Here is a 22,163-nt window from a genome sequence, read left to right on the forward strand (position 1 = left end):
CCTAACTTTTTTATTTTTTGGTCGATATAGTCCTATGAACACTTGATTTTTGCAGGACAAGTTGTAGTTTTTCATAGCGCCATTTATTGTGCCATATAATGTAGCAGGAAATGGGAAAAAAATTATTTGTGGGGTAGAAAATGTAAAAAACAGCGATTCCTCCATTGTTTTTTGCGCTTCGTTTTTACGGAATTCACTATGCAATTAAAACAACATGTTAACTTTATTTTGGGGGTCAATATGATTACGGCGCTACCAAATATATAGTTTTTTCTATAATTTACTACTTTTACAAGTAAAAAACTAAGTGTAAAAAATGACATTTATTTTGTGTTGCCAAATTCTGAGAGCCATAACTGTTTTTATATTTCCGTCGATTAATCGGTATGAGGCTTATTTTTTGCGGGATAAGCTGTAGTTTTTAATGATATTATTTTGGGGTACATGTGACATTTTGATCACTTTTTATTCCATTTTTTGTAGGAGATGAGGTGACCAAAAAATAGCGATTCTGGCGTTTACAATTTTTCATTTTTACGCCGTACACCGTGCGGGTTAAATAATGATATATTGTAATAGTTCAGACTTTTACGGATGCGGCCATACCAATTATGTTTATTTATTTATTTTTTACTATGCTCTAGGGGGATAATGGGAAAATGTTTTATTTTTTTACTTTTAATATTTATTTATTTTTTTTCCATAAAAAAAACAACAACTCTATTTGACAAATTTGTACTTTTTTTATTAGTCCCCCAAGGAGACTTCAACCAGCGATCCAACTTGCACTATATACTGCAATACTAATATATACTGCAATACTAATCACTCTGTGAGCCCGTTCCATATTTCCCCTACCCGGCTATGACGTAATCATACGTCAAATGTCGGGAAGGGGTTAAAGGATAAAAAGACCCAACTTTTCAGGTACAATCTACCATTAGGTCCAGACACAAGATTTGGCATTTTTGCGGTTTACAAAATCATATTGAATATACAGTTATATAATCAATATGGTCTTAAAGTGCAGACTCCCGGCTTTAATTTGAGGGTATTCACATCCTAATTTGAGGAAGGGTTTAGGAATTACAGCTCTTTAATATGTAGCTGCCTCTTTTTCAAGAGACCAAAGGTAATTGGACAATTATCTCAAAAGCTATTTAATGGGCTGCATGGGCTATTCTCAAGTTAATCCTTCATCAATTAAGCAGGTAAAAGGCCTAGAGTTGATTCTAGGTGTGGCATTTGCATTTGGAAGCTGTTGCTGTGAACCCACAACATGAGGTCAAAAAATGAAGAAATCCATCAGAGATAGAGCACAAATGTTAGGAGTGGTCAACTAAACAGTTTGGTACATTCCTGGAAAAAAAAAAGAGCGCACTGGTGATCTCGTAAACTGGAAAAGGCCTGGACGTCCATGGATGACAACAGTAGTGGATGATCGCAGAATCCTTTCCATGGGGAAGAAAACCCCCTTCACAACATCTACTCAAGTGAAGAACACTCTCCTGGAAGTAGGTCTATCAGTATCAGTCTACCATAAAGAGAAGACTTCATGAGCGCAAATACAGAGGGTTCCCCACCAGGTGCAAACCATTAATCAGCCTCAAAAATATAAAGGGCAGATTAGACTTTGCCAAACAACATGTAAAGAAGCCGCCCAGTTCTGGAACAGCATGAAACTAAGATCAATCTGTACCAGAATGATGGGAGAAAGAAAGTATGGAGAAGGCTTGGAACGGCTCATGACCCAAAGCCACCACATCCTTTGTTGTGCAAGGGTTCCATTATTTTGACGGAATCAATACCGTAGTCGATTGCACAACTGAGACAAAAGGAAACCATTTGCACCGGATCCATCACCTTTGAAATCAATGGTGATGAAAACGAAAACCTATGGTTTCCGTTCGTGTCTGTCAGGGCTCCGTTCCGACAGATGTGAACGAAGCCTAAGTTGCCTTTTACCTCAGACATAAAAGTTACAAGTATCTGTAGCTGTGGTGAACATTTCTTCCTTATCAAGCCTTATAACGGGAGGTTAAGCCTAGACTTGAGCAGCATTAAGAAAAACTGTTATGCTTTACATTCAAATTCACTGTATAAATTGATATAAATATAATTGTGCTCCCACAACATGAAAAAATTAAAGGGTTCACTGAAGTGACAACTGAGTAAAATAAAATAAATTATTTTACTCAGTTGTCACTTCAGTGAACCCCCTATGCTTTACATTCAGTCAGTAATAAATCTTACCTGTCCACCTCATAGTTTTCCAGTAGACGGAATAGACCAGTAATGGAGTCTCTAAGTTACAGTGACCTGTAAAAATAATCCAGTAGAAGTTTAATGGTAATTCCTCTATAACACATATCATTCCTCCTGATAATCACTTATTTTATAAAAAATATATACATTGTAGGACATACACAGGCGAGTCACATTATTATGACCACCTGTTACTTTCAACATCAGCAGCGCGTAGTCCATGAAGGAAGTGATGTGTCATGGGCTGGCTTGGTGGGTATATAAGGTGTGCGATAGGATGTCTGAACATAAATCACTCGTTGTTGCCATGGGTAAAAGGGGCGATTTATCAGAGTTGCAAAAAGGGATGATTATTGGCCTTCGGATCATGGGTGGCAGTATTTCTCAAACAGAGCAGTTTGTGAACTGTTCGCGTGCTGCTGTGGTGAAAGCGTATCGTGAGCGGCCACTCCCCACAAGAGTAGTGGGAATGGATATTACTATCTAATGTACCTGAGCCCTCTCCTTCTATGTAGCATTTGTGGCTTGTCTGCATCCTGCTGGGAACGGTGTTTATCTACCCATTTACCAAGTATGGCCTGAGGAAGACGCTTGTTCAGCGTCGAAACGCGTAGCCACATCTCGAAATAAATGATATTATTATATCTGGACTCTACCGTCATTTTTACAATTTCACCACGCAGCAGCGCCTCCAGATGATCCATTTTTTCCTCCCTTCTTTGCTAACCAAGCGGTCCCCTCTGGGAACCGATTCGGATCTGGCAGCAGCATATGTGGATTTACCTTTGCGTTATATACATTCAACCTAGGTGAGCATGGTAATGCCCCCTCTCATCCCCTACCTAACATATTGACCTGCACAAGGTGGCGCCGTGTGTTTTTTGCTCTCTCTCTTCATTTACCAAGTATGGCTTTTTTTGTGCTTTTTTCTGAGTGGACATATTGCACCATTGGGACCACATTAATGTGAGAGGTGAATGTCCGCTACGAAGGTGTGGGTGGGGCAAACGACACGCTACAGTGGAGCAGCTCACCGTTAAAATCAAGCAGGGGGCTACCATACGTGTGTCTAAAACAACAGTTTGGCAAACCATAATGAATATCGGGCACCGAAACAGACGGATGATCACTGCTCCTATACTAACAAAGGTGCATCGTAAATAAAAGGCTTCTATTTGCAGGGCAGTATCGGAATTGGACCACCGATGATTGGCAAAGGGTTGCCTTCTCTGATGAGTCACTTTTTTTGCTGCATCGAATGGATGTGTCAGACGAGAAACATCAGAGAACAAACACCCTGTAACCGTTGCTGGAAGAACACAAGCTGGTGGCAGCAGCGTTTTGGTCTGGAGAATGTTTCATGACATTCTCTGGCCCTACTCACTTATGTGGAAGGCACTCGGAACTGATTTGGGTATGAATCCATCGTTACAGATCACGTCCACCCATACATGCTGTTTGTCTTCCCTGGGGCAGATGGAATCTTCCAGCAAGACAATGCGACATGTCACATGGCTAGAAATGTCCTACCGTGGTTGGAAGATCACAACCAAGACTTCCAAGTAGTTTCCTGGCCCCTAATTCGCCAGACTTGAACCCAATTTAAAATCAGTGGGACCTCCTCGATAGTCTTGTTCGCTCTATGGATCCTCCCCCACGCACCCTTCCAGCAAATGTGGGATGAACTGCAGTCAGCGAGGCGCCAGATACCTGAGACCACCGACTCACTCCCAGCCCGTCTAGCTGCTGTCCATGCTGCACACAGCGGTTACTCTGGATATTAACTGGTGGCCATAATAATGTGACTCGACTGTGTTTAGCACTCTACATCTTTATCTTCCTAGTTCATGAATACATTGTAACTTTGCACAATTGTTATATTCCACTCAGGGACTGTGGAAAGTTGGGTAAGTACAACTATTAGCCATGCAGGGACAGCTTTGGGACTTTTATTTCCCTTCCAATTTTTTATAGGGAAAATTTTGATTAAAGAAAAAAAAACAAAGAAAATAACTTGTTTTAAGTTATAAGTTAATTATAGTATGTGTATTTAATCTGGAAATTTTAAGCATTGGATACAATACATTATAACTTAATATATACGTGATAGAATGTATTGCTCACTCTAATATTATATGGAGACTATTCAAAAAAGTACATCCCTATGCTCAATCCCGGTTTTCAATAATGTTGGACAGTGTGTGTAATGTCATAGGCATTTCACAAAGGGTGACTAGGAGGGCCCCTCTGTCACAGAGGAGGACACCAAGCTCAGATTAAACTTCATGATGCAAAAAAAAAAAGTCAACACTGTTCATTTACCCATGGTTGGATTCGAATAGAGCAAAAAAAAAAAAAAAATTGCAATCTTTTAAAGTGTCCCCAAAGTAACGTCTTTTTTTTTTTTTTTGCCATTTCCTTACAATTTTTGTATTATGATTCTGATATGGAGATATATCTGTTTTACAACTCCTCTCGTTGATCTTCTTGTACTGCAATCAAGCAATGGCTGCATAGTATTTGTCTTTTTTGTGCTGATAAATCGTATAATTGTATTTTTATGCGGCAAATTTGTTGAAATCCCGTTTTACGCATTTGTTTACCTGTGTTTCAAAAGGTGGGGCCTCACTTTAGGATCTATATTATAATATTGTAGGCTGATATGTTAACAAGGGATTGGTCACATTGACCTAGATCATGCAACAATACAAATGAGCAATACATAAATTACGTCAGTCATACCGGAGAACAGCTGTAATATCTTCCATAAAATAATTACAATTCTTGCATTAGCTGATAACTGGGGCGGCATGTAACTAGAGTGAAACAGGATTCTAGTTGGCGAGTCAAACCACTGGCACCAACCGTGTTGTGTACATAAGAATCATTCTCATGATTCCCAGCTGTCTAGAACAGTACAAAGTAAACTCATTGTAAATGACCCGCATACTGCCCTAACTCAAGAGAGCTGCATAATTGAAATAAGATCCAATAGATTTTTTGTGAATCAAGCCATAAAAAATAAACCCTAGTGGTAATTGATTGGCCAATCACTTACCAATAGGGTCTATTTCTCATGGGTTGATTCACAAAAAATCTATTAGACCTTATTGATGATGTGTACATAGATAATAACCAACAACGTACACATCATGTAAACTGCTGGAGTTTGAGGCCCATTATTGTGTCCGAGCTTGTGCCCTCCGGAGGATTACCTAATATCCTGGGGAGCCAGTCTGACCCTAGAGTCTATAGACTTTTGCACGATATCTTGTACACTGATGTGACTTCATTATAAGATTCGCCAAACTAAAGTGAAAGACAAGGATTAGTTTGTAGGATTGGAAAAAATATTGGGTACAGCTGAAATTAGATTTTTTTTTTACCAAGTTGATCTCAGTCATTAAAATGAGCTGATATTGGGGGACCCAGTACCCCAGACGAGCAGATTTTATCGCTGGGGAACCTGCCGTGATAGCATAACCACTTTTTCTCCCAACTATATCTAGCTAATAGATCTACCCTAGTAGAAAGCATGCCAGATTATGTAAATCCATAGAATGAGAACAACTCCAAGCTCTGGGGTGGAAGGGTTTAAAGTGAACAAGTTTCCTAATATTACTTCCTCCTCACCTTAAACTGATTCTTATATGTGTCACAATAGGTGATTCAGAAGGCAGCACCTTATAAGAAGAATGGCTCATATTGCATTATAGTTAGGCAGTGCTGTATACGTATAACTGACCTGACCACTGGAAAAAACCTTGAGGAAGTAAGACTAAAAAAATGACACACATGGCTATTTACATATATTCTTACAACGGACTCTGAGAGGGACATTGTATGTACTCTGAGTCCCTAAATACATATAGTAATCTTCCCATATCAGTACTATACCATAGAGAGCAGGACAAGAAGCAGCTGTAAATTACCATAAACTGCACTAAGAGCACACTACAAACCTCACAGTTATAATACAGTAAAGGCCCATTTACACCGGCCAATTATCGGGCAAACGAGCAGTCACGGAGGGAGCGTTCCCAATAATTGCCCTGTGTAAATAGGACAACGATCAGCCGATGAACAAGCAAATGTCAGATATGGCTGCAAGTAAAGTTTGTCCATCTGACGAGTGCATAAATAAATTACATATATATATATATATATATATATATATATATATATATATATACAGGGTGGGCCATTTATATGGATACACCTAAATAAAATGGGAATGGTTGGTGATATTAACTTCCTGTTTGTGGCACCTTAGTATATGGGAGGGGGGAAACTTTTCAAGCTGGGTGTTGACCATGGCGGCCATTTTGAAGTCGGACATTTTGTATCCAACTTTAGTTTTTTCAATGGGAAGAGGGTCATGTGACACATCAAACTCATCGAAAATTTCACAAGAAAAACAATGGTGTGCTTGGTTTTAACGTTACTTTATTCTTTCATGAGTTATTTACAAGTTTCTGACCACTTATAAAATGTGTTCAAAGTGCTGCCCATTGTGTTGGATTGTCAATGCAACCCTCTTCTCCCACTCTTCACACACTGATAGCAACACCGCAGAAGAAATGCTAGCACAGGCTTCCAGTATCCGTAGTTTCAGTTGCTGCACATCTCGTATCTTCACAGCATAGACAATTGCCTTCAGATGACCCCAAAGATAAAAGTCTAAGGGGCTCAGATCGGGAGACCTAGGGGGCCATTCAACTGGCCCACGATGACCAATCCACTTTCCAGGAAACTGTTCATCTAGGAATGCTCGGACCTGACACCCATAATGACATAAATAACTCATGAAAGAATAAAGTAACGTTAAAACCAAGCACACCATTGTTTTTCTTGTGAAATTCTCAATAAGTTTGATGTGTCACATGACCCTCTTCCCATTGAAAAAACGAAAGTTGGATACAAAATGGCCGCCTTCAAAATGGCCGCCATGGTCAACACCCAGCTTGAAAAGTTTCCCCCCTCCCATATACTAATGTGACACAAACAGGAAGTTAATATCACCAACCATTCCCATTTTATTTAGGTGTATCCATATAAATGGCCCACCCTGTATATATAATCATCTGACGGCCTTGGTCGTGGCATTCGGCTCTGTACACATGTAGTGAATTACGCATGGGCATTTGGCATATATATCCGGAGGCCATGGTTGTTCTGGTCAATGAACTATTTTTAATAGAAAAGAAAGGATTGGGTGACCTTGGTTGGTGGCACATTAAAAGCATCATATATGGTTGTCCTATGATCTCTTGACTGTCCAAATCTTTATCTTAAGGTGATCTGTCCAGGCAACCATGGTACATATGGTATATAACTTGTGCCCTGGGTGTCCAGGCATTAATTACCAGCCCTCTCAATTGTATCGGCATACTCTTGTCCAGTCCAGAGAGCCATGTCTAATAGCACCTATTAGGACATGTATAGCGAAGGCATCATCAACATCTGCGCCAGGGTCCTGTTCCGTCTGAGTTTTTCGTCTGAACGGGACTCTGACTCACACAAATGGAAACCATAGGATTCCGTTTCCATCGCCATTGATTTCAATGGTATCGACTACGCTATTGATTCCATCAAAACGACAGAACCCTTGCACAACGGAGACAAACGGAAACCATTGGCACCGGATCCGTCACCATTGAAACCTATGGTTTCTGTTTGTGTCAGTCAGGGCTTCATTCCGACTGAAAGCTCAGATGGAACGGAGCCCTGATGCAGATGTGAACGAAGTCCAATTTTCAGCATAAGAGAAGGTGTTGTCTGAGGCAGAAGGCAGTAATGAACCAGTTACATAGCACTGGCAGCAGGAGGTTGCATATTAACTTGTAAATAAAGAGGCATTATGCCAAGAGAGCTGGGTAACCTCTTCAATCAGTCTAGGAACAGATAATTATGTGCCATGTTTATCAGCTCTATACATACATGACCAGTTCTGTAATTAAAAGCTTTTAGTATCAGGAGTGGATGGCCCATTCTAAATCCAGCTCTAATTATGGAATTAATTAAAGTGTCTGAGTAATATCACATAGACCCCACCTTCGAGAGGCTAATGAAGGTGAAAACAATTCAAGCATAATTAAGAGGGGGAAAAAAGCAACTCTTAAAACTTTGAATATATTGGAGGATTAATTTACGGAATGAAAAAAATAAATGTAACCGTATTTCACAAATAAGTTTTCCTGGAACTCCAATTAATTAAAACTTTAATTAAAAGATTCATTTGATGACTGTCTTAATGGCTAATAGATGTTAATTAGTAGTTGTAATGTGCTATAAGTAGATCAGATAAGTTAAGCCACATCCTTTGGGATCCGCTGGTTGTCACCTTAAAGAGGCTCTGTCACCAGATTTTGCAGCCCCTATCTGCTATTGCAGCAGATAGGCGCTGCAATGTAGATTACAGTAACGTTTTTATTTTTAAAAAACGAGCATTTTTGGCCAAGTTATGACCATTTTTGTAGTTATGCAAATGAGGCTTGCAAAAGTCCAAGTGGGTGTGTTTAAAGTAAAAGTCCAAGTGGGCGTGTTTAAAAGTAAAAGTCCAAGTGGGCGTGTATTATGTGCGTACATCGGGGCGTTTTTAATACTTTTATTAGCTGGGCGCTCTGACGAGAAGTATCATCCACTTCTCTTCAGAACGCCCAGCTTCTGCCAGATCACGCTGTGACGTCACTCACAGGTCCTGCATCGTGTCAGACGAGCGAGGACACATCGGCACCAGAGGCTTCAGTTGATTCTGCAGCAGCATCGGCGTTAGCAGGTAAGTCGATGTAGCTACTTACCTGCAAACGCTGATGCTGCTGCAGAATCAACTGTAGCCTCTGGTGCCGATGTGTCCTCGCTCGTCTGACACGATGCAGGACCTGTGAGTGACGTCACAGCGTGATCTGGCAGAAGCTGGGCGTTCTGAAGAGAAGAGGATGATACTTCTCATCAGAACGCCCAGCTAGTAAAAGTATTAAAAACGCCCCGATGTACGCACATAATACACGCCCACTTGGACTTTTACTTTTAAACACACCCACTTGGACTTTTGCAAGCCTCATTTGCATAACTACAAAAATGGTCATAACTTGGCCAAAAATGCTCGTTTTTTAAAAATAAAAACGTTACTGTAATCTACATTGCAGCGCCGATCTGCTGCAATAGCAGATAGGGGCTGCAAAATCTGGTGACAGAGCCTCTTTAAAAACACCCCTGGATGAACATTAAACTAACGTAATCAGGATTCAGATCTGCTTTGAAAGCGTTTTTTGCAGACATACAGTAATTAGAAAACTTTACCATTGTATCTATAAGTCTAGAAGAATTACTTTGTCCCCAGTGATGTCTGCGCTAGGATTATGCCATCAGATGTGAGCTTCTGTTATATAAAGTGTGCCACTAAGGCGGAGCCTTGAGCACAGAGACTTATGGTGACACATGGAGCCCCTATGGCTTCATACAGAGCTATTGGCAGTCCATGTGCCGCTATATGCTCCCTCCTAATGTTACTGTAATATGAAAGTAATCTCTTCTACAAGCAATGGTTCTAGATGAGAATACCTCCTTAATATGGCAACATGGAACAATTGTTTTCTAAGGATGTTTTAAAAAAAAAACCTGAATGCCCCAATTTGTACAGTATTGCCACATCGACTTCTATCGGCGCCGTATTATGGTTCTGTGCATCGCAAAGCTTGCAGAGCCCCTTATACGGCCACATGCATGAGGACTAAAGCTCACCATACACAATATAATTGCCTCCAACGCTGCACCACTACTCTGTTAATACCCCAATCTCTTGCTTCGCAGAACATGCATTGTGATCCCTTCAAAGAAGGAGAGCCTAAATTTGGACGACCAACAGATTATACATCTAAACTTAAACATCAAGATTTCCCATTATTTAGAAAACCAAACTGAGATTTACATATTTGACCCGATAAGTCGGTTAGTTGTGTATTTTACTATTGAAGAACTATCCTTTATTATGCAGGCTAGGAGTACACTTATCTTTTTTAGCTTGATTTTCCCAACTTTGAATTGTATTACAGTATAAGGCCTCATGCACACGACCTTAGCCGTGTGCATGGTCCATGATTGCGTCACGGACAGCCAAAGAAGTGTCCTCCGCGTGCACGGTCTGCAATCTCGGTCCCTGCACACACAAGATGTAGAATGACTTAAAGGAGCCCGGTCGTGTGCATTGGTACCTGGGATAGAATGTGTCCTATACTATCCGCAATTGTGGCTCTGCAATTGTGGATAGTATGTGGACCGAAATGCACAGTCGTGTGTATGAGGTTACAGATATGAGCGAAATAAAATATTTTGGGGAAAAAAACATATTATTGAAATCAGATTTATGTTACAATATCAATAAAACATATCTATCGTTATAATTTTTAATTTTTTTGCATAATTATGTGGTGCATGTGCTTATATGAAACTTTGTAACATCTCTTATTAGGGGAAACTGCAGCCTCCTTAACTTCCAGCAGCCGGTCATTCATTTTTGTAAATCTTGATTAACTTCTACATGAGCCAAAAGAATCCTTCTAGTATAAAACATTAAATATTAGACAGGGAGAAGGAGGCGCACTGCAGCCTCTCCGTCTCAGCTGTGTGGGAGACTGTATGCTGTGAGAGGGAAGTGGGAGCTGCAGGGACGATATATCTGATTGGCTTAATCACGCAGCAGTTACATCAGCGGAGGGAAAGGAAAATACCAAAGTTTGCAGGTTAGAACATTTGTGGCTGCAGGACATCTAATATACATCTACAGCTGCCTAAAGGTGGCCATACATATGTCTGCATGTTTATATCAATGGAGAGAGGGGAATAAACCGCTGCCAGACATCCTTCTTTACCCCGACAAATGCCGTTGGTGGGGAGTTGTGCGGCACCCACACACATTAGTTCGTCGGTCGATCCCGCCAAAATCCGTAAGTTTGGCTGAGTTTTATCTGATGTGTATGGGCACCTTTAGAAGTGATATTATTTAATTACATGTTAATAGAATTAACAGCTTTATGAACCAATTACATTTTTATAGCCTCTGTAAGTGGAAATTAGGGTTAGTTGTCCCAGATGAGTGTGACTCGAAAGTTTTTGCTTAGAGAAAGCTGCTGGGGAAAAGCTAAATGTGTCACTGTTAAAATTTCTATTAACATTTTTCTTCATGTACAAAGTGTTGACTTAGTAAGGACGGAAGGTTTTGTGCCGTTTATTTCACCATAAAAAGATTAAACTAAATATTGTCTATAGAAACAGGTAATATATTTGTTTATTCCAAAGAGCTGGCATTAGGAATGAGCTTTATAGCCAAGGCAACATTGCCACCATGTCTGCACTTTCACAGAGGCCTCTAGCGTGATTTCTTCACCGTCAGAGTTTTGCAAATTTCTGTAAAATCAATCATAGAAGGAGATATCTGAGTTTTTCAGTCTAAGGACTGTCAATTGGCAGGATTAAGGTGATGGTGCGCTAACTTCTTAGATGATACCTGGATAAGAATTTTCATCAACTAGAAATGTATACAGTACAAATATGAATTGAAGAACGTATAGTACAACAGCATGCACAGGGTGTTCCATCAGCTACAGGACACTGGACAATAAATATCAAAACGGGCACCAAAGCTGCCTGTATAGATGGCCAACATTGCAAGCTGCATATCTGAACAGGTTGCCGACACTGCATAACCGTATGGACTGTTCAATGGGTTTCAGGGCTATTCAGCACAAATTATTACCTCCTCACAATAAAGTAGCTCCTCTGGTGTGTCACAGCTGTCATGACTCTGTGGGTATGTGAACCACTTAATTGTTAAAAGACTTACATAATTCTCCTTTTGCCAAATCAGCGACCACCATGCAGCAGCGCTGTGGAGGGGGATTCCGCTTCAGGAGTTGCCCCTGATGTCACTGTCCATATATGGACAAAGACATCAAGCACTCAGTCCAGTAGCGTAATCCGGAGGGGAATTCCGCTCTTTCCCGGAGCTACAGTGGCACTATGTACAGGAAGGGGGGTGCTATCTACAAGGGGGCTGTGTGGCACTACCTACAAGCGGGCTGTGTGGCACTACCTACAAGTGGGCTGTGGGGCACTACCTACAAGGGGCTGTGTGTGGCACTACCTACAAGGGGGCTGTGTGCCACTACCTACAAGGGGACTGTGCGGCACTACCTACAGGGGGACTGTGCGGCACTACCTACAGGGGGCCTCCGTGAGTTGTGGGCTGATGGTCATTTTACTGTGAGTGGGGGGCTGATGGTCATTTTACTGTGAGTGCGAGGCTGATGTTATTCAAGTGATTTCCACCTCTGACCTCCAATTTAAATTAATAGGAGGCAGAAAATACCTGTGGCGCTCGTTTGAAGTGCTTTTTTTCCTGCGTCTCTTGCATTAGCTTCAATGGCTTAAAAAAACGCAGGCAAAAAAAACGCAAATAAAAACGTTAAATAACGCTGTCGATTCAAAATCTGCCTCAAAATTTCAGAAATAAATGGGAGGCGGAAGCTTTTTTTCCCGCAAGCAGAAAAAACGCTAGCAGGAAAAAAAGTGGCATGCTCTTTTTTCAGGCGTTTCCATCTCTGACAACTTTTGGTAAAGAAAGTGGTGTTTTTGCCTGTGGCGCACAATGGCTGCGGTAAAAAAAAACGCAGCAAAGACAGTGCTGAAGTTCTGAAGGAAGTCCTGAAGGAATTTTGAGGCAGAATTTTCTTTCTGCATAAAAGCCTGTGTGAACATACCCTTATAATGGTTTTGATTTTTTCGTTATTAGTGTTACAAATTAAATTTTTTGTGCGTGTGTTTTTTACAGGTTTGGTCGTTGGACTACGTTGGATTCGAGGACTACTTCGATGACGGCTTTTTTATTTTCAATATATTGGTAATGAGGGTTTTGTGGGGGGTTTATTTCAATAATCTATTTTTTCTGTGCGGCTTTTTTTAAACTTTATTACTACTTCCTTAGTTACGGCAGCTGTTTAATTGACAGCGTCCATTACTAGGGTGAGGCTTAGTGTTAGCCGGTGAAGAGGCTAACACTAACCCCCTATTATTACCCCGGTACCCACCACCACCTGGGGACCGGGGAAGAGCCGGGTACAATCCAGTTTCTGACCATCTGAAGTGATGTTCGGGCATTGAGGCGGCTGCCAGCTTGTATTATCAGGCTGGGTACGCCCAAAAACAATAGGCCTTCCCACCCTGGTAATGCTAGGCTGCTTTATTGTATCTGGAAAGTTATGAAAAGTGGGGGGACCTTACGTCGTTTTTTGTTTATTTTTAAATATTGAAAAAAAACAACACGGGGTACCCCCATTTTTCATAACCAGCTAGAGATACAATAAAGCAGCCAAAGCCCAGCATTACCAGGATGTGAAGATCCATTGTTTTTGGGCTTTCCAAGCCTAATAATACCAGCCTGCGGCCGCCCCAGTACTCGACTATCACTTCAGGTGGTCGGGTACTGGATTGTACCCGCCTCTTCCTGGCACCCCAGGTGGCGGTGGGTGCAGGGGTAATAATGGAGGGGTTAGTGTTAGCTTCATCACCGGCTAACACTAAACCCCACCTTAGGTAATGGACGCTGTCTATCAGACAGCCACCTTTACTAAGGAAGTAGGAATAAAGTTAAAAAAGACACCAATACAGAAAAAATATTTTATTGAAATAAACAGAATGTTCGTTAACCATTTTATTGAAGATAAAAATGCTGTCATCGAAGTAGTCCTCAAATCCGAAGTAGTCCAATGACCGAACCTGTATAAAAACACATTAGTAACACTAATAGCTAAAAAAGCAAAACCTATATTATACTTACCTTCCTGGGTCCATGACAGTAAACTAAGCAGTGACAGCTGTAAACTGTCCATCGGTTAGTTTACATCACATGATCCAAGGTTACCTCAGTTCATTGGCCTATTTTTAAAAGTAGGACAATGAATGTGAAGTGTATGCCCTATGGTAGATCTATAAAGTCATTTCAGTATATCGACTAGAAGGGAGGTATTTGATGCTGTTTTTGAGAGCTTTTAGCAGCGTCTGATCGATTAGTTGTGGGATGTCGGTTAGCCATTTAGTCATGGCGACTTGGGATTCCTAATAATCTAGGGGACAATTTATGAATTTTTAATATCTAGAGGTGTGTCCCCTACACGTGCCGGAGAGAGCTAATAATGAACGAAAAGTTGGGTTCTATTCCAGGGTAGTCAGATGTGGAATTATTTTGGCGATGTAACTTTGCGCTTGTAGATGTGCAAAGAAAGTGAATTTGATTTGTGGGTATTTATTTTCGAGGTCATCCAAGGGGTGTGTATGTCTATCAGGTGTCCAATGTTTACAATTCCTCCTTTTTGCCAATGTGAATAATGGGCATGTGACTCATCCGACTGGAAGTCATGGTTATGTGTCAAGGAGAGCGGCAGTGAGAAATTAGGATGGAGTGATCTGATAGATCTCATTTTCTGCCATTCTCGCCATGTAGCGATTAATACCTTAATGACCAAGCCATTTTTTACGTTTTTCCATGGTCTCAAAGAGCTATAACTTTTTTATTTTTGCACCGACATAGCTGTATAAGGGCCTGTTCACATCACCGTTCATTTCCGTTCTGGGGTTCCGTCGGAGGTTTCCGTCGAGTGAACCCCGCAACGGAAAGTGAAAGTGAAAGCACAGCTTCCGTTTCAGTCATCATTGATCTTAATGGTGATGGAAACATCGCTAATGCTTTCCGTTCGTCACCATTCCGGCTGGTTTCCGGTTTTCCGACGGAATCAATAGCGTAGTCGACTCCGCTATTGATTCCGTCGGAAAACCGGAGACCAGCCGGAATGGTGACGAACGGAAAGTATTAGCGATGTTTCCATCATCATTGAGATCAATGGTGACTGAAACGGAAACAGTGCTGTCAGTTTCACTTTCCGTTGCGGGGTTCACCCGACGGAACCCTGCGACAGAACCCCGGAACGGAAATGAATGGTGATGTGAACAGGCCCTTAGGTCTTGTTTTTTGCAGGACAAGTTGTAATTTTTGGAGTACATAGAATTTATTGATTACGTTTTATCAACTTTTTTTGGGGGGAATAGAAAAAAAACAGCAATTTCACCACACTTTTTTGCGTCCTAAATTCACGCTGTTTACCGTGTGGTATAAATAACACAATAACTTTATTCAGTGGCTTGTTGCAATTGCAACGATACCAAATTTGTATATTTTTTTTCAAAATTATTTGTTTTTGTCTCCATATTTGTAGAGCCATAACTTTTTTATTTTTTTGCCGATGCAATTGTATGGGGGCTTTTTTTTGCGGGACGACTTGTAGTTTTTATCTGTACCATTTTGGAGTAGATGCGACTTTTTGATCACTTGTTAGCACATTTTTTTTTAAGGCTGGATTCAAAGAAAACAGCAATTTTTGTATGTTTTTTTTATTTTATTTTTTTCGACGTTCACCGTGCGGGTTAAATGATGTAATAAGTTTATAGTTGGGGTCGTTATGGACGCGGCGATACCAAATATGTGTAACTTTTTTACTTTATTTTATTTTTGAATAATAAAGCAGTTTGTAAGAGGGAAAAGTGAGTTTTTCCTTTTTTTTTTCCACTTTTGATTAAACTTTTTTTTGCTTTTTTACTAGTCCCACTAGGGGACTTCACTATGAAATTATCCGATCGCATTTATAATACACTGCAATACTTCTATATTGCAGTGTATTATGCCTGTCCGTGTAAAACTGATAGGCATCTCCTAGGTCATGCCAGAGGCATGACCTCGCAGGCATTTACTACAGGCAGACCTGGGGGCCTTTATTAGACCCCCGGCTGCCATCGGAGACACAGACACTCAGCGATCTGATCGCCGGGTGCCGGTGGGATGACTCTCCAAAACCACTCAGATGCGGTGCACGCTATTGAGCGCCGCATCTGAGGGGTTAAACGAGTGAGATCGATACTAATATCGATCTCACACATTCGAGAAGGGACGCCCCCAGCCCTCAGCTACCTCTGGCAGCTGAGAGCAGGGAGATTTGACAGCTCCCTGCTCTGTTGATTTATTCCAATGCAGCGCTGTAAAAAGGCTATTGCATCGGAATATAGCCCGTTAGTGGTTATTGGGCGGTCACTAATGGGTTAAAAGTGGGTTATGTTTACATATGTCTGGAATCTTATGGTATTGTAAATGTAAGAAATTAGGCAGTGTTATGGTTGGGCTATATGTGTCCTGTCCCTGACCTGGTCTGTGAATTGGGAGGTGTTGTGTAGCCAGTCCATCACGACCCTCATCAATGCCGCTATATTGTAGGCTCACACATTAGGAAAGTTGAGGCCCCCGTTTAGTTTTGGTTGTTGTAAAATATGGTATGGAATTCGTTGTCATCCCTCTTTCCAGATGTATGTGCGATACAAATAATTAATTTGCTTGTCGTCCTTAGGACGTAAGTAAATTGATAGAGAATGAAAAAGGTGCAATAGGTACGGAAACTTCACCATTTTAATTAAATGGGCTATTCCCACATAAGATAAGGGTAGATGTCTCCAGTTTGTTAGAGTATTTTCCGGAGCTGTAATATACGGCTTCACATTGGCATTACATAAGTTTAAAGGAGATTTTGTGATAGATGCCCCCAAGTACATAAGTGATGGAGTTTGTGCGCCACTGAAATGAAAAGCAGGAGTCTGAGGACGGTCTATGTGAACGCTGGGGGTTAGTGATTTTATAATGACAACCCAAAGCTAAGGAAGTCCCCCAGAACTGTCCCTTGAAAGATGGTTGTGACTTTAAGGGGTTAAGTATAAGGTCTATTACTTCATTTTGGGAAATAAATGTTTTAGCTCTTTAGAGTTCTGAATTCATGGTTAAAGAACAAATTCACCTTCCTTTCAATCTCCCCCATGAAACTAGTTAGAGTGTATAGGGTGTAAATTATATAATGTGCAGGGTATGATAGATGAACAGTGAAGGTTTTTTAAAAGCCCTGGAGGGGCGGGTATTGCTATGGCTCCGATCGCCTGTCCCCATACATTTCTATCATGTCGTTTACACAGGGACATGAGCTGCCAACAATGATAATATTTTATGCTGCCTAAACAATACAATCAGCCGATGAACGAGAGTTTTCTCGTTCATCGGCTGATCGTTGCCCTGTTTACACAGGGCAATTATCGGAAACAAGCGTTTTGTCTAAGGGCCCTTAGAAATATCAGATAACGTTTCGATTTTTTTAAGATCTTCTACTGATTTCTATTAAGACAGTTGTGTCCAGCTAACTCCAAGATCTCTGTTGAACACATGGATGATGGATGTATCCCATACCTCAGGCCTATAATGGACTTTTGGGTTGTCTTAGAGAAGCTTGTTGTAGTGACAGGTAACACATTCTACGGTTCTTTCCTAGTGATATTATTTACCTGAGATATGTTGAATTCGTTGCCATTAGCCTTAAGTAGGCTGAAACTAGTTTGAAATCTCTGCTATAAAAATTACAGGTAATGTCGCTTGCTGCTGATGTGCTCTGGAGGACCACTGACCAGGTCCCTGGGAAACCTGGTTGAGAAACGCTGCTCTAGATCTCTTAGAACCTAGGTTCTTAACCTGTGGTATGTGTATCTGGGGGCACATGCTATGTTTCCAGGGGTACTGGCGCAAAAATCTTGTCTTTTTGGTGCAGTTGCTTCATAAATAGGTCTAAAACTCAATGCAACATTATGCACCAGAAATGTGCCACAGTTTGACACATTTTACAGCAAGGTCTCTGTGAATTCACAATAGTAAATCTGCCCCACTGATCTAGAAAGATAGGTATTACTAGTGCATTAATAGATTGGTTTTACCTAAATGGGAAAACGGGGTAGTCATTCACCATCAGTATATTAAGAGAACATTTATTATAGTCCTACCCACTTTCCACAACAGGGTTTTATAGGAAATGGGATCCAGATCAACAAGCAAAGTAAGAATTTCGCACACTAAATCTGAATATTGCCTTACAATTCCACACAATACAGCCATTCAGTGCACAAACAATACTGCCATACACTGCCTAAATAAGACCGCCACACAGTATCCAAATAAATTACACCATATAAGCTGTACTCTGCTCGACCACTGAAACTAAAGTGGAGCAAAATGTGTAGGCAGATCCTGAAATAACCATAATATTCAATTTTATAGAACTTATTTCTTTAAGAAGTCCAGGCAACATCCTGTCTTTAGGTCCATGCTAAATGGCTACATCCGTCATCTACCGTTCCCCCTATAATGTTGGGTGGAACTTGGATTAGTAAGGGAAGTGGCCAAATCTAGGCCAAAGGTATATTATATCTATTAGCTTAGCGTTCTACCAGCATTGTCATACAGGTAATATATTAAGTGTTCAAGTTCACTTCCATTTGCTTAACAGAAAAACCATTGTATGTTATAATTTATGGGTTTAACAATAACAATAACGAGGACTTTGGTAAAGTGAATCATATTCAATAAAATGCTGATCAATTTAGCTGAGACTTTTTACATCAATATTATCGCATTAGTACTTTATAGAGCCTAGCACGATTGCCCTGGTTTTCACAATCACTGTAGACTACTTCTGCTTCCTTCCACTGGCCATAGGGAGATGTAGTAATCCAAAATGCTCACATAAATTGTGTTGGGTTTTATCCTCAACATCACCAGATTATAGTGAATGGAGTTGGTAAACATGTAGACATCATCCTTATGTGTCTAATAACCCCCTCCTCATCTACATGCTAGGGAAGCCCTAGTCCAGGTGTGTCCAAAAACAACCTCGAAAGATGTTCATTTAATTGGAAATTATTTCTTCATTACCATAGACACTAAATGATGAACATGTACGTTCAGTGTTGTTGACTTTGAAACTATAGACCAGTGGTGTTATAGTCCTACTCTATCACCAATCTATAGACCAGCAAAAACTTTCACGACCAGATCCGGCATTTCATTGAGCTTGTACATGACATACTTCATTCCGATAGTCTCTGTATTCTAGAACATTGTGTTGTACATGGTAATAACCATTGTTAACTAAAACAACTGCTCGCTACGTCAAGGCCATCTTTCGGGAGAGGAATTTGAAAGATTAGAGTAAAGGTTAAATGCAGCGCAGGGCAGAACATGACACCACTCTGCAGGTGCTGAAATTATTGTGAACGTGAGGAGACTGAGATCTACACATCAGTAGGGTCCATGTACAAAAATATAATATGTATGGGGGGGGGTATGGCTTTAACCCTAAATAGGGCATAAGACAAAAACGTTGCAGCCAAATCATTGTCATCTAATATCATCTGATTTATCTTCAGTATATTCCAAACTATACGCACATCTTATACCTCCGTTGTCATCTCTGGTTCTTTTTAATAAAAAAACGGGCAAAGAGTGACAATTTTTTATGTGTTCCTTCATCATTCAACCATCAATGTGATCACATGAACAATTCATATTTTGTGCAACCTTGGAGAAAGATTTGGGTAAGCGTTTCTCTGAGGCCCAGTGAAGCCAATGCTTTCATTCATCACATAATACCTCTGCAGCGTACAAGGGGCAAGAGACCAAAATTGACTCAAGATGGTACTCGAGTACCCACCGTCCTTCATTGCTAGTTCTCTTCTGTTTCGAGCACCTACTGGAGATTGGGCACTCCATGAACCCTTCAGACTTGTTCTGAGAGTTCTATATCTCTATATCGAAGGTGCTTGGACCTCAGTAGACCACTATGGACCCCATTATTCTTTCGATTGAGCTACAGATCATGGACCCTCATCAATGCAGTGAGGTGTCTCAAAAATTTAGGCTTCAGTTTCAAAGCCAAAGCAAAAATGGAGAAGAAGCACGTCCTCTGGAACACCAATTAAGAAGTACTTGGTGAAGTGCTGTACACTTACTTTATATTTTAACCTCTGCAGCAAAATTATAGGAAGTCATAGAGGTCAGCATAGAGACGAGATGACATAGTGCTTTTGACTTTAAGACCCTTTGCCTACTCATTGCACAGGATGAAAGGGCCACGAGAAGATCCAGCTGACTTAGGCCTCATGCACACGACCGTGTTTTTGCGTCCGCAATTCAACCGCAAATCCACGGGTAAATTGCGGACCCATTCATTTCTATGGGCCCATACACACTATCCGTGTTTTCACGGCTCTCCGCATGTCCGCACATCCGTGCCGCAGAAACTACGGACATGTCCTATTATGGGCCGCAAATGCGGTGCGGACATGCCAATAGAAGTCAATGGGCCCGTGGAAATTGCGGATACACCGCCGTGTGTCATCCGCAGTTTTGCGGATTTGCGGAAGTGTTGCTAGGCGACGACCGGGAATGAGTTCTGTCGTCATCATGTTTTACCTAGGCTTTTTATTTTTCATCCGCATTTTGCGGATTACATACGGATGAACTGCGGAGGACATACGGATGAACTGCGGATGACATTTCACGGAACACGGTCCTGGAATTTGCGGACCAGAAAAACACTACGGTCGTGTGCATGAGGCCTTAGACCCGGACTATGGCTACAACCAGTAACGTACAGATCAGTTTATCGACAAAATCTTTAGGGCTGCATTATCTGTACACTTGAATGAAGACAAAGCAATAGACAAATCCACAGATTACTCGTCTAGATATCACTATGAGTTTTACAAATTCCGCTCTGTTACACCTATACATCTACACACACCCATCTCACAATGAATTCAATTATTGAGCTTATCTGAACACCGACTGTTTTTGAAATGTATTCAAAATGTTTAAAAAAAGGGACGCATTTTTCACTCTGGAGCCTGAATATTACTTGTATTGTATGTATCTGTTAAATTCTTGCTAGATTTTAAAACCGTGGTAAACTTTGAGCTATTACAGATATCACATAGTAGGACCAAAGATCACCTCTGATTACCCGCAATCATAAAACAGTAAATGACAAAGAACAAATAAAACTTGGAATGTAAACGTAGTTGTCTACAGTCGAGTAATAAAATAATTACCATGTTCAAATTTAACGCCTTCACCGCCACCATTTTTAGTGTATTTACCCCTTAAGACCTCCCAGAAGAGTCTGAAGATCCAATGATGATTGAAACAGGCGGATGATGGTGTTTCCCATGAAGGATATTGAATGTGCATGTGGTAACTTACTTGTGAGGGAAGGGTATTCTCTGGCTCAGTAGGTGGCTCAGTTTTTGACCAGGTATGAATGTTGGCAGAGCTGTTACTCTCCGGAGGACGATTCCTGTTTGACAAGCTGTGTGAAGGAAGCACATTATACCTTGTGAAGGGAGGAGATTCTGATAAACTGGAAATTCATGCAGCGTGCTGCTATTCTTAAAGTTGGTTCACCAACCTGGTAACACGCCCGGATTTGTAAAAAGTGCTACGTTGGTGTCCTCCCTGTGCAGACATTTGACCTTATACACATAATGCTGACGATGTCGACTCATTGGATTGGAAGTCCTTATCTACACAACTGGTTTCAAGCAAAAAAATTATCAGTTTCAGGATGACAACCAGTACGGCTTTCTTTGCAGCTCTCATAGGAGTCAGATCAAACTTTTCCAGGCTCCTAAATGGCATAGACGTTCTACCTAATTACGTAAAAATACGTTCCCTTCGTTGCAGTTTTTTTTTTTTAGGTCCCTAAGAAAGCTGGGTGATGATTCCTCTGGTTATGGTGACAATCTCAGTTATCCAGCTTTCTTAGAAACGGATATAACTAAGAAATGGAAAAAGAGAAGCTTATAGGAATTTTAAAGGGGTTGTATGGGATTAGAAAAACATGGCTACTTTTCTCCACAAACAGCGCCACACCGGTCCATGGCTTGTGTCTAGTATTGCAACTCAGCTCCACTGAATTAGATGGGACGGAGCTGTA

The 22,163-nt window shown here is 40.9% G+C and overlaps 1 protein-coding gene across 1 annotated transcript in view; it reads right to left on the reverse strand.

Moving 5' to 3' along the window:
- FAM3D (FAM3 metabolism regulating signaling molecule D) overlaps positions 1 to 21,530 on the reverse strand; it is a 51,940-nt gene extending 30,410 nt beyond the window's left edge. The window contains exons 1-2 of the mRNA XM_075832391.1: positions 21,431 to 21,530; positions 2,254 to 2,319 (exon numbers count right to left, since the gene is read on the reverse strand). Coding sequence (XP_075688506.1) covers positions 2,254 to 2,266 — 13 coding nt within the window. The 5' untranslated portion in view covers positions 2,267 to 2,319; positions 21,431 to 21,530. The remainder of the gene's footprint in view (positions 1 to 2,253; positions 2,320 to 21,430) is intronic.
- Positions 21,531 to 22,163: the final 633 nt, after the last annotated feature.

This window comes from Rhinoderma darwinii, chromosome 7, assembly GCF_050947455.1.
Source record: "Rhinoderma darwinii isolate aRhiDar2 chromosome 7, aRhiDar2.hap1, whole genome shotgun sequence".
NCBI lineage: Eukaryota > Metazoa > Chordata > Amphibia > Anura > Rhinodermatidae > Rhinoderma > Rhinoderma darwinii.